This window comes from Buteo buteo, chromosome 4, assembly GCF_964188355.1.
Source record: "Buteo buteo chromosome 4, bButBut1.hap1.1, whole genome shotgun sequence".
In the NCBI taxonomy this organism is placed as follows: domain Eukaryota; kingdom Metazoa; phylum Chordata; class Aves; order Accipitriformes; family Accipitridae; genus Buteo; species Buteo buteo.
In genome coordinates this window covers 24,916,815-24,930,899 of record NC_134174.1, presented here as the reverse complement: position 1 = coordinate 24,930,899, position 14,085 = coordinate 24,916,815, and the positions used below count along the sequence as shown (strand labels likewise).

The window sequence follows — 14,085 nt, the reverse complement described above, 5'->3', positions numbered from 1 at the left end:
CTTTTGCATCTTCTTAAAATTAGTAATATACTTTGCTGAATCTAAGCTGCAGCAATTCTGTTTGATACTTAAAGACCAAGACAGAACAAAAAACAAACCAAACAAATAGTATTTGAATGTCATTCAATTATTTTTATTCCCCTTATGCTAAGAAGAACAAAGGTTACAGTAGAACATTCCAGTCTCACTAGGCTATGTGCAAAAATACGGAGGTATACAGCATTTCCTCCAGATTCCTTAATGGAAAACGCAACATGTGACATATGAGTGTTTGGGCGAATAAGAACAGTTTACCCATCTGCTCTGTGTCCTTGGGAGCTGGCAAAGTCCTGAATCACTGCCTATAGCTACACAGGACATTCAATGATCTCTTGAATAGAAAACATGTCTTGATATACCTATGCATGTCCGCATATAAAAATCTCAAAGGCCAGAGCTCACCACCACAATCCTTGCTTTTCCCATCCTGACATGTGCACAAGCCTCATCAAGAACCCCATGAAAAGAACCTCCCAGCCAGTCTGTGTTCATGTGAAACAGCCTCAGCAGCCAAGTTTGCCTGTCCTCTGCCCTCTCAACTGTCTTGCAAAATTTTAAAGGCTGCTAACTCTAGATTTCCCTTCTAGAAGTTTGCTAATTCTCTGGTGTGATTATCTCCAACTTCACAGCAATTGTATTTTTATAACTAATTAAAGGAAGTCCTGAAAACTAGTTGCCTAAAGCACTTAGGAATACTGACATACAACACACCTAGAGGTGTCCTCTTGCTTTTCGAAAGAATTGAGTTGACTGGTGAGCATATTATAAGCATGAATCATATTACTCAAGAAAAGTAAAGTAGCTATAAGCAGTAGAAAATTACCTGCTTCACAGATGGGATTTACTGCATGAAACACTGTATACACAATGCAATCTGAAGATGCTTAAAACCTGAAAATTAGTTTGCCACCACCACTGGCTGTCCCTGTATTCCTTGAAATGTTCTCTTTAGCAAATCCTAACTCTTAGCACACTAATGTCCTGTCCCACCAAGTGAGTGTATCAGTTTCAAGTTTTGAATGTGTCTGTGTTCACCAATTAATCCAGCACTATTATTAGGACCTACAAGAATATTCCCATGTGTACATGGAAAACATACAGGCAAGCTGAGACACAGAGAAGAATTTTTATGATTTTGGTAGCCCTTCTTTTCTCTCACCTGTATTCTGTTGTTTTAAATTCTCTTGTGGGTTTCTCTTCCCACCTACTCCTGCATCCAGGCTTCTCATTTGATTTGGATGGTTACCACAACCACATTTTGAGATCTCCTCCTCTTCCTAAGAAGAAAAGGCTGGATCATAGGGCTCAAAACCCTGGAAACCCTCTCATAAAATTACAGTCCCTTTTGTTCCACTACTGGTACAACTCCACGTATAACATATAAAAATAATTTCTGTAACTTCCAGAAAATCCTCTGCCTTCCATTCCTGATTGATGTCCACCACAAACCGAACCTGGGAGAGATGGAGACTATGGGGAAAATGTGTCATCAAGTTTCAGTTCCCTATTGCTACTCGTATGGCAAGGAAGTGCCTTTAATGCTGAATGTCTGGACACTAATATATTTTTTTTTCTTGAACACAATGATCTGAAAGCAAGGACTATTTTCTTGAAAACATCCTTGTAGAGTAATGGGAAATTATGTATCAATCACTTTTAACCAAGGAGACAATACTAATGTGATCAGCTCTCTCTGGTTTTGTTCACCTGCCTCTCACTAAGAACTTTGAAACTGCTAGCTAATTTCAACCGTATTACACACAGGGGTGGAGATATCAGATACATGGAGTTTCATGGAAACAGGCAGTTATGTAGCAGGCAGAGATTATTAGGGTTTCCACTGAGAAAAAGGCAGCGGCATAGGCTCATCTCTTATTAAACACTTGAGAATCCACCCTTGAGAGCACCTATGAGTCCATTACAAACATGCTCCCTTATTTACACTGCTTATAGAAATACTTGTTAACTAACTAGTTCTGGCATAATTATTTGTATATCAGGCACTCAAAACAGTGTTATTTTTTCTATATTTATATATCTTAAAACTGCAGCATCTGTGACCATCAATAATAGCAACTGAGAAGGATTTGGATATTAACACAAAGGTTTCACAGTAAACAGCTGATGAACATTACCTTTGAGAAGCAAAAGGTGGCTGGTATCAAGATACATATTAGGCTGATTTTTCAAGGCAACTTTGAGCTTAAGAACAACAACAAGAATACAACTGTGTCAATTAAGTCAATATTGCTGCTTTATAGTGAATCAGTCCAGGACTGACATTAATCAGGCAATCAGAGTTACTTGAAGGGATGAGCTTGTAGCTTATTGTTTTCTGAGCACACCGCAGAAATGCTCTGCTACAAGCCCTACTCTGGGAATTACAGTAATAAAGCCTCATGGGCAGGAGGGTGACTCTTGTTATTGCGAAGCCAGAATGAAATCTAAAGAAGTCACAGGCAATAAAAGCTGTTCAACTTAAAAAGCTGAATCATTTTCCTAACATCCTGACACCAGTCTTTGCAGGGAAGCGAAACTTTCCAAAATGATGCCAAGACTCTTAATAAGACTGCACCTCCACAGAGATCCCTCTGTCCATGGGCACACACGAGAGCACTGTCTTGGATCAACAACTCAGTGAACATTCTGTTTTCCCAGGGCTGAGGACATGGCAGCTCTGATTTACCCATCTAGAGATCTCTGTCAAGGATTACTGCAGGGCAGGGAAAGAACTCAGAGCACAGGGGTAAGTGATATAGCTGAGTATCATCAGCAGACTCATGGCACTCTACCCTATGATTAGAATTGATCTTGCCAAAAGGTACCACCTGTGCATCAAAGCAGATGGGAAACAAGAGATCCTTGAGGAAATGCCACACTTCAAATCCCTCAACTACCACTTGTCTTCAAAGCCATGTAGCTTAATTCTCCATTGTCTTGTCAATATAGACACCCCACATCCTCTTCATCATGAGCCATCTCGTATTCACACAAACAACAACAAAATGAAAGCCTATGCCAGGGCAAGCTAATGCATAGACAATATTAATGGAAAATGGATTACAGGAGTAGAAACAGATCCCCAGATGAAAAATTCTTGAAATACTCAAGTTGCAGATGAATGTTACTCAATTTTTACATATTAGGTAGCTGAAATATATTAAAATGACAAGAAAAGACCAGAGATGAAAAGGACAGTCTAATAATGCAGCACTGGAACGTGGTTTCTCCTCTACTAGTAGGAAAAGAATCTACTGTGCTTCTGTACAACAGAAGCTGTGGGGCTTGTTTTGGTTTTACTTATAAAGGCACAGCTTAGGAGTTATGCTGGAGTCAATGTGTTATGCTGTCCTCAAGAGCTTCTGCAGAATCAAAGGAAAGGAAGAATAACACAGGTTAACATAAGTCTCTTTTCCACTGACAAAATTAGCACGCTGTCAGACAATCTATAATTATCCTGCTCTCCATAGGATTCTCGGGAAGGCAACACTTGGATTTTCTGGCATATTTTTAAATTCAAAATAAACCCAGTAAATTTCAAGAAGGAAATTTCCTTGGGGCTCCATATTCTATTCGTAGCAGTTGAAAATAACCCAATAACCCATAAAAAGAAAGTTTATATTTCCATTCATTTCCTGTTTATATCACATTCTGCCTCCACAGAGCATTTATTAATCAGTTACTTAAATTGTGGTGAAAATTGCAAGTGTTTCAGCTTATATACAAACTGTTGTGTATTTTTACATAGAAGACATACTTTAAAAGTGAATTTTAGTGATGTACTAAGTGGAAGCAAGCTGAGAATTTATTTCATCTTTACAAGACAGAGTGACACGAACAGCTTATTGCACAATTTTCTTGTGCCTAAAACTCCCATTCAGTCAAAAAGGTTATTGGATATTCTGGTAAGCAATAATGCAGCTTGAGTTAGCTTTCAGTATCAGTAACCAAAACATGTAGCTCTTACCTGAAAGCAGGTTAGGATTTCAAAGCAGCTCCTAATACCACTGAGCAAAAAAAATTTCAAGTCCCTGAGCTAAGAAAAGATTCCCACTACAATTAATGAGAAGTATAAGGTTTGATGAGAGGTTATCGGTGTAGGTATAAAGTTTGCACTGATTACCTTAAATCCAAATTGTTTTCTATTTTCCACCCTGTAGTTTAAGATAGGGGCTATGATGTTATACATGAATTCTAGTACAAAAGCGGTACACAGGCTGTAACAAAGCAGGAAGGTGATGCTGTCTTTGGTGGTGTTTGCCACTCTGCTACTAGTAACAGCAATAGTGGAAAAAACATATCGGAGAATTTCTGTTTGAAATCACTAGCCATGATAATGCCAATGGCTTTCAAGAGGCTAACACTCAACATGCTGGTTTTTCTAAATCAACTTCATCAGACTGTCTAGAGGTGTCCCATGGCTGAGTTAGAGCAGGTACACAGACGTTTCACTGAGTAATACTTGATGGAAAATGAAGATTATGAGTTAACTTTATAACACGCCTAGTTTTGACTGATTCATGTCAATGTAGTAATGCAGTAATGCTGAGCAACAATAGCACAGTCCATAGTGTCAGTAAGTGACACCTGGAAAGAAAACTTGGCAAGGAAAGGAGCAGAATATTGAATATACAATTGAAAAACCTCTAAAATAAGCCAAATATATAGACACTTCATGTAACTAGGCATATGCTACTATAAGATACCTTTGACACCATCTTAAATGAAGAGGAATTAATACATATCTGTCTTGAGGCACTAAAACCTGATTAATCTGAATAATTAAACAACTACAGAAAGTAAATTGCCCTCCAGAGCACGCTCCTTCATAACATAATTTATAGGCTCCATGGACAAAAAGTAACATAGTCATTACAGAAAATAAGACACCATCCTGGGACAACCATGTCCTCCTTCCCTCTACGAATATCCACTTCTGGAAAAATAATATTGCTATCATAGAGAGATATTGGATACTGTTATCACTGTAAAATCTGCAAAGCTTCACAGAGTCAGGCATAATTGTGTATGAACAATACAAACTTTGGAGATCATTAAAATGTATACTGTAAAAGCAGCTACACTATTTTTTTCAAACCTTTACATTTTGAAAAATCACAACAAATTTATCTACAATCTATTACTCACCTCCACAGTAAATGTCATTTTTTAAGTCAGTTTTTGTTACTTGTTAGGTCTTGTCAGAAAAGCTGAAATATTTTATAGGATAGGAAGATCGTACTCATCCATCCCCTGTTTTAAGTAGTTCTTCAGTTAGACTTAACAGGAAAGCAATCACTGATGACTCACTGATGAACTCTTAATTGTGGAATAAGGTCAGAAAGAAATGGAGAAGCTTAAAGTGACTCAAAATGGAGTCCTTCATAATAGAAATGTGAAGCTTCAGTCAGGACTTCACCTTCCTCCCCCCTTTTACTTCATGAAAAGTTAATACACTGTATTGGAAAATGCATTTTTTTTTCTCATTGTTAAATGAATATTGGCTTTGAAGTATTTGGCTTGAATCATGTACAATGTTTTGTATACTATGTAAAATAACACATTTGATATTATTTGAATAGCAAAGACTATGCATTTTCATTATCTCACAGTCTTTCTAATATTATATTTTAGTGACATAGTTATAAAAATAGTCTTACATATAAGTTTTCTTTAATGCTGTAAATGTTAGATTGTTTCTTTATTGTAAGGAGTTTGCTCATGTCAGGTTTACGTGAAAACTGACTCCTGCATCGAAGATTTAGAGCTCATTTAAAGCTCTTGAGATAGAATAACACGCAGGTGTCAGTCCTCCAAATTTCACTGAAGATTAACCTAATATGCAATATGGTGACCTAACAGTTCTTCGTTTGAAAGAAATCTGAAAAGTAATCTCTGATATAGCCTGAGAGTGAGAATAACCCAGTGGGATTTCCACCTCTTCATTTCCTAATGAGTTTTTTGATAATGAGAGGTGACTTTGCCAGTCACTGTGGGCTCTATTATGGCTAATTTACTCTACTTCACTCTCCTTGTTAATTATTAACACTAGCCTTTTTATCCTCATGAGACCACATTCCAGTTTTTCCCTTTTTAGATTTTTTTTTTTCTAAATCTATCTTTATGAAGGTGATAGTTTTCAGGAAAAGGTTTTCACTTAGGGTAAAGCCAGAATTATTTATTTCATTTTGGAAGACTGTAAAATTGATTATATAAGCATGGGGAGCTCTTTCTAATGGCTTTAATGCACTTGCAAGGTGAAAAGGCTGTTAATTAAAGAATAAGCACTGAGCTATGTTCCACTTGGGAATCAGTTCTTGGTAGCATGGTCACTTGCCACTTGCTAACATATCCACCGATTAAAAGGTGACTAATTTCCATGGTTGCTTTCCAATAATTCTGGGGAAAAAAAGTGTATAATTTTCCAGATGGCTTTCACTTGCCAGAAACTGTCATTTACTATATCTATTACCATTAGGGAATTACTGAAATTGGTATACAGGTGTGACATTTCATACAGCAGTCGTTTTGTATCCTTTAGTTAAGGTTTTACAATCTTTCTAATAATTGCTTTGACATTAAAGTTTTCATAAAATGTCTTTCCTAAAGCTGTTTTAATCATTTAGCATTATTATCCATTTAATCTTTTAAGGAAAGAAAAATTAGTAGCCTACCAGCAACCTCTTTGCATGTGAGGACAACCATTGTTTGTTTCTATCACTTCTCTCAGGTTGGAACCAAAGCATAAAGGAACACAAATGACGCAACAATGTAGTTAAAACTGGTGCCACAAATCCTTCTTGTACGACTACTGTAAAATACCTCCACAGCTTTCAGGGACCAAATAATTGTTTTAAGTGCACATAACATCACAACTAGAGATGTACTTCCTAAACTGAAAATGTAAGATGGTAGGAAAGACACCTGAATATCGGCTTCAGATTTTTAAGATGATCAGACACCTGCTTGAAGTAATGCAGAACCTACCTTACAGGAGTCCAACTCTTATGAGATCTGCACCAAGATCAAACAATTCCTACACCCTTCTGAGCAGCCTTCTAAATTCAGTTTAAATTACCACCAGTATGGCAATTTTAATACGCTTCTGTAGTTGCAGTTTGTCCAACAAAGGATCCAGATGAAACATTCATGAGTATCTTAAAAACAAACTAAGGGAAACACTAACAGATACATTTTCTTTCACTGGATAATATTTGAAAAAAAAAAGAAATCATCAGGAACATGGCATTTCATGTATTGCTAAATGTCAGGGTATGGAATAATTTGTGAAAAGAGACCTCTAAGACTGGATGTTAATGCTTTTTCACTCTGTCCTAGACCACATCCAATGTGGTGCAATAACAGTGACTTTCAACAATGCTGTTTAAGATTCAGCTTTAGTTTAGTGGCCCTGTCCATTTGCCCTTTTCCCTCCATGAAGTTCGTCATCCATTGTGTTACAGTGAATTGTACATTTGCTAGTTGCTCCATTTCATGATATGGTGCTGTGGCCAACAGGTACTATACTGAGATGACCTATGTATTTCAATAAACACTTGGCAGCTAAGGTTAACAAGAATACAATGATAAATAATAGAGGTTGCAATATGTGTAACCTTGGAGAAAAGCTCTTGAATACTATTTTCCATTCTTTCCGTCAAGCAGTTTCCATACATGGAGCTAAAATTCTTAAAAGCTATTGAACTTCCACAGAAATGAAATGAATTTTCCAGGAAGAGTTAAAAATTATTTATTGTATTTATAATGAAAAAAAATAAATTTGGAATTAACTTGAATAATTCAATAAAAATAGCATTTGGATCTCCAAAATAATTTTTAAAAAGTAGGTAATTTTCTCATATTTTAAAAACAGAGCATGAGTAAACATATAAAACATGGCACATATATATGGTTTTTCTTTATGATGCCTTAAAATGTTAGGTGCAATTCAATGTTTTTAAATTAACACTTAATCCATTTTCTCTGGTTTCATTGGTAATTTCCTTAATTCCATTACTAAAATCACTTTCATACAAAACATGCCTAGGGCATCACTTAACTACTATAAAAAAAACAAACCTCTCTTCAAAGACAAATAAAAGCAAGATCATACGGTTATCTCAAATTTCGGTCTCCAACTCAAATAATGATACAATACACCCAGTGAAAATAACCCTCTGATAAGCCTACAATTCCTTTATAGTCTGAAAGTAGTTTACATGAAGGATTAGAAGGAAATATTAATTACAATTTTATTTAAACAGTATAGATTAAATATGAAATATCAAATACATATTATGCTGTTTGTACATCACTGATTTAAAACTGAGCAATTTGTGAATACTGAATGGTTCAGGGATTGCCAGAGTAAGGACTGAAATGGTGCAAGGATAGAGAGAAACCGCTCAACTTCCAAGAAATGGAGCACCAGGATATATATCATAATCACAGGCACTGTCACTTTTATTTTGAGAATTATATTACTTAGAAACACATTTCTAAGGTGTGGGCATATTGAAAAATCTTATGCGGGCAATAAGTAAAACCTTAAGATCTTACTGTCATTTCTGAGGGCGTTATTCAGCAACTGGAAAAGTGGGAAGCTGTCCCAGGAGTCCTGCGGCTGTGCCTCGAGTGCTGAATCCATATCAACAGAATACAGAGACAGAAACTTCTCTGCATGCTCAGCCAGTAATTCTGGCCACCAGGCGAATGCCTGCAAACATGACAAAATAGAATTACTAAACACGAGTCATAAAGCAGAGAGAGATGTGTTATATCTATGGCAAAATACATTTGGATATGTCACTTCATGTCCTATCTCATCTGGGGAGGACAAACAGGCCAAGTGAAAAATGTGAAAATATTTTATAAAACCTTGCATCAAAACTGTAAGAAATCAGATAGATTATGCTGCGGAAGATGATATGAACAAAAATGTAACACAAAAAATCAAAAAAGGAGTATAAATCCCTACAACTCTTTTTGCCAGAGAGAAAAGAAAAGAATGAAGGCCTCATCCTTGTAAAATTACTGTATATGCTTCTTTTGATTTCATTTAATTCTAAGGCTGTAAGTAATGAGATTAATTAATTTTTCAAATAAATTCTTGTGAATATATTTTGCACTCATTTGTTAATCAGAAGGGATGATTTTAGTGTGAAATTTTATTCCTTGAAGTCTAAGGATTTTTTTAACAGATACAGAGCGCTTTTTAATTCCTATTTTTGCCTTAAAGATGTCAGCTTCTCCTGAGGAAGGCATCCAGTTTTGCTTCCACAAATGCTATAAATACATATTTAGAAATTCACTAATGTCTATATTAATCTTCAGTAACTTAACATGTTGGAATACACAGTTTTCTTTGGTAAAAATTTAGATTCTTAGGTAATCCTAGCTTAAAAGAAGAGAAGAAATCTGTGAAAAATAGTGTGTCAGCAAGTAAAGCCAGCTCCACATTAAAGACTGCTTCACATGTAACTCTTGCACCTTCTTACTGTCACTTAAATCTAGGCTTTGAAAGGTCAGTATTGAAGCTGAGTATTGGATCAGAGGGAGCTGTATGATCCTGGAGTTAAACATGAAGGTGAAGCAAGCTTATGAAATAGGATGAATATCATATACTGCTGAGAGTGTTTTGCTCAGAGTTCACAAAAATATCTGACAGTGAGAAACCCCTACACATACTAGGTAAGAAAATGTCTTTGCTTTCAAACTTAGGCCCCTCATTTTGAATATCTCTATTCGAATATTTTTGAGTTACCCGCATGGGACATATGTAGCTTGATCTATGCAAGTGCTGAGTTCCCAGAACTTCAAATAAAGTCATAGAAATCATCACTTGCATTTCTGAAACGCAGGTCCTAGGTAATGCAGAATTACGCACTCAGGCCTGAAAGGCATCAAATAACAGACAACTTCTGAAAAGTGGTCTACAAATATGTTTTTGCAGCCTGACTTTCTGATGACTGCCTGTAATTCTTTTTGACACGGGGGAAATAGAGAAAAGATGAATTGGCAAGAGGTTTTAAAGAAATGCTGAGCATCCTCTGCTATTACTGAGAAGTATTTTGTGTGTTGCAGTGTCAGGATTGAAGGATGCCGATTGGCACCATAGTGAAAAGTACAGATGAGGTTTCAAAAATTTTGGCAAGAGTTTGAAATGGAGTCTTGTTCCTCAAACTGGAAGAAATTTCTCATTAGTAAATCCTGTTTAAATGGGAGGTCATTAAAGGAACAGACTCCTTACCCTAGAAAATAACTAAATGCAAAGAAATAAAGATGAAAAGAAATGTATGCAGGCATTGGTGGGTGTCCCTTTTAGGCAAGCAAAACTCTTTTCAGAAAATATTGCCAAAAACTCAAAACAAAGCAGAACCAAAACAAGAAAACCGGCACATTTTCTTTCCATCTTCTTCCCTTTTGCAAATGAATCTTTGAACCCAGACAGAAATTCTTCTGACCCTCTCATCGTTGCTTAAGCAGCAAGGAAGAAGAATAGAAAAATATCTACTACAGCTAGGATAGTTGTTCAGTCATTATGGATAGATAATTTGAAAACAGGCTGAAGGCAATTAGCAATCGGTGACACACATTCTAAGAGAACAAAAACATTGACCGGATTAAAGGAAGACTGAAGTTCTTAGACTCTAGAAAGAACACACAAATATCACCATACAACACCTGAAATCATCAGAACAATTTATGCTACACATTGAATGCACACTTCCATGCTATAAACAGTGAAAAATAATGCTTAGTTCATCAGGAATCACATACCTCTCTTCCCTTTGGGAATCCCAGAAATTTGGAAGTGTTATGAATTAAAAAAAAAAAATCTAGTGTTAAAAAATGTGATATACTATTTTAGAGATTACTGATCCTTTTCATCAACTGCACGATCAAACACCGAACATTTACTTAACGTTATGATGTGAAGTCACCATAGTTAATCTTCAGTTTTGAGTAGGGAATGTATAACTTAGTGATCTTGTTCTCAGATATATTTTAATATTAAAATTCTGAATGCTCTATATATTTCAGAAAAAATGGAACATTTATTACATGAATGAAGGGGAAAATAATATTGAAATTATCTTTATTCTTTTCAAGCAGTTTTACATTAGATTGCAAACTTGCTGAATTGATTTTTCTGAAGGCACATGCAACATATTTACCCTTCTGAAAAATACCACATCTCTGACTGCAAGTAGTACGAAAAGTAATCTTTGAACAGAGATGTTTAATCATACATGTATCATTCGATCTGTTTCTTCTGTGTTCTTTTCCACAGAAATTTAATATTCTTACAGTAATGCAGGTCCTCAAAAGACGAAGACAACAATGTATATGTTTTATTAAGTAATCATTACGGAGTAACACAGTGGCAACAATAGTGTAGAACAGAACCTCCAGGGAATTCATTTCAAATCATTGAAACAGCTGTTTCTTCAGTATAAGATAAAACATCTATAACAAGTTCACACATGACAGATGTAAGCTAAAAACTAGATTCCATAGTGTGACATAAAACCAGATGTTTTGAATGATCATATTTATAACTGTATATACTAAATCATGTTTATCCCTTTGCATATTTTCCCCAAAAATATTTATTGAGTTTTCTGAGAACATTTCTAAAACAACTTCCTGAACCTTAGAAAACTGTATTTATTAATTAAATGTTAATAATATATACAATTGCGTGTACCTGGTCAAGCTTATTTTTGCAATTCCTTGATATAAAAGGTGCTATAATGCTAAATATTCTAAATGTTATGGTTTCTGTATCATGAAGCAAAAGACTTGAGAGTAAGAAACACGAAATTGTTCTATTTTATTTTTTCTACCTTATAATGCCATTTTAAAAAGTGCAAGTTTAAAAGCAGTACTCTTCCAATCAACAGAAGAGCAATGTGAATGTGATTATTATACCCATCATTATTTTTACGTTAAAATCAAGATCTATACAGCATGATGAAAACTAGCATTCAGTTATATTTTCTTTTTATTTTGAATGAGAGGTGAAGAGTTGGTGAATTTAGAGTTGGAAGGAACAACTGCACAAGGCTATGAATGTTTTCCATACCATTTCACCACCTCCAGCACAAAGATGCTTTCTCTATTTTATGCTCTTTAATTTTCATTTCTAAACCTACAGTTCATTCAAGCGAATTGAAGTAGAGTTTTATTTCACTTCACTTTTCATAAGCTTCAAGTCTCTTATTCCTCTGTAAATGTGAACTGCCTTAAACATATGTCAGAAAGTAAAGCTAAAATGTTTCTTGACAGAATTGCTTCGCATCAGGGGAGAAAAAAATCTAGGAACAAACCATTTTCTACAGCAAATGCAGTTATGACCTCACCTCCGAATGATGTTCTTCATTTTGCTGCAATACTTCGATACAGAGTTCTGCAAGGTGAAGAACCTCTTCCAGTTTTCTAGCAGGTGTTGCTTGGTTCATGGTTTCTATATGAAAATAAAATGCAAACCAAAATTGCTTTAGTTGCAAATAAGATTCAACAGTAAGAGAAAATTATGTCAGAAGGAATGGGAATGGTGCAAAGTTACAGTTTTCTGAAGTATAAGCAATTTCACATGTTAAGGACAATCATTTAATACAAGTAAATGCAGCTGAATGTCCAGATCACTAGAAACAGAAAATATTTAATTCACAAAAGAATCACTGATCATTATAAACATTATCTGATTTAATATGCAAGTACTAACAGGTGCATCAATGTATTAGATGCTCAACTTCTGCAACAAGCAAGTTCTAATTCTCTTCAAGGTCAGATATACAAAGACAGTAGACAGTAGAGACCTTTATTATTGTACCATCAGTACAATGCCATTCTCGCTAGATGACTCATTGCCATCATCAGCAAGATTCATGCATTTTGTAGCAGTCATAAATTCCAAATGTTTCATCTAAATAAGACACTACATTTTAGGCATATTTAAAAATAAGAAAAGTACAAAACACAATAATTATTCAAATAACTGATTTTTAATAACTAATTATTCAAATAACTGATTTTCTACCTGCTGTTCAGCAATAAGAGTGAATCTGCATTCTTTTCAGTACCTTAGTGAAAAGTAGCATTATAAAATAAAGATGTTACAACAGAATTGACACAAGCCTACTAACAACTCCACATAAAAAAAACCAAGGACAAATGCAAAAGCTACACATGACAGGAGGATCCCATTCTACAGCGTAGACTTCAAAAAGAAAGGAAACAACAAAGGTAAACAAATGTAACTAAAATTCTTACAGGGCAATTAAACTCAGTTTTCAATTAAAAAAACCTCATAGGACTCATAGATCGCAGGAAGAGTCATGGGAGATAAGGGAAGAAACCAATTGAAATTTTTTACAATCATAGTTTAATCAGTGAAAGTAATTTGTCCAACTACATAATTTGTATCATTAGGAATAACTTCAGTATTAGCTGTCTGGGCTTGTTTACTGAGCAAAGCTCTTGTCCCTAAACGTAAACCATGGGATGGAAATGATATTGTACAATATAATCATATATATAGTATGGTCACATTAACTAGGTTTGCAGAGGAGTGATGAAGCTGATAACACAAGGTGAGTGAGGGTCTCAGGAATCCTATTTTCTCATTTTCTGTGCATGTTCATGGATTACATGAATAGCAAATCACATGAATACACATCTTCATAAGCAGGAAAATCTGCTGACATTTCTTTCCCACTTTATGCATTCATCATGACATAGAACATTAGCAGATTAATTAAAAAACTTACATAATCTCCTTGGTGTCAGTAAGAATATCAAACTGCATGCACTAAATATTTTTAACACTTAACATTTCTGGCAAGTCAAAACAACTTTTCAGGTATCTTAAAGGCAGGTGACCTTGTCCAGTTCTGCAGCACTAACACACTGATGCATAGTACCTTGATGAAATACATAGCTTTAATGCAATTTCTGAAGAAGCATTGGATTAGAGCCTCCAGCAAACATCTACTTAAAAGTGACTACAAAACCATGTTGTTTTCATGCAAAAAACAAAGC

The 14,085-nt window shown here is 35.2% G+C and overlaps 1 protein-coding gene across 6 annotated transcripts in view; it reads right to left on the bottom strand.

The window, feature by feature from the left end:
- The window catches only part of CADPS2 (calcium dependent secretion activator 2), a 330,722-nt gene that overhangs the window by 54,709 nt on the left and 261,928 nt on the right, over positions 1–14,085 (bottom strand). For all 6 annotated transcript variants that reach the window (XM_075024996.1, XM_075024998.1, XM_075024992.1 and 3 more), the window contains 2 exons: positions 12,405–12,508; positions 8,599–8,755 (listed from right to left, as the gene is read on the bottom strand). In XM_075024996.1, coding sequence (XP_074881097.1) covers positions 8,599–8,755; positions 12,405–12,508 — 261 coding nt within the window. The remainder of the gene's footprint in view (positions 1–8,598; positions 8,756–12,404; positions 12,509–14,085) is intronic.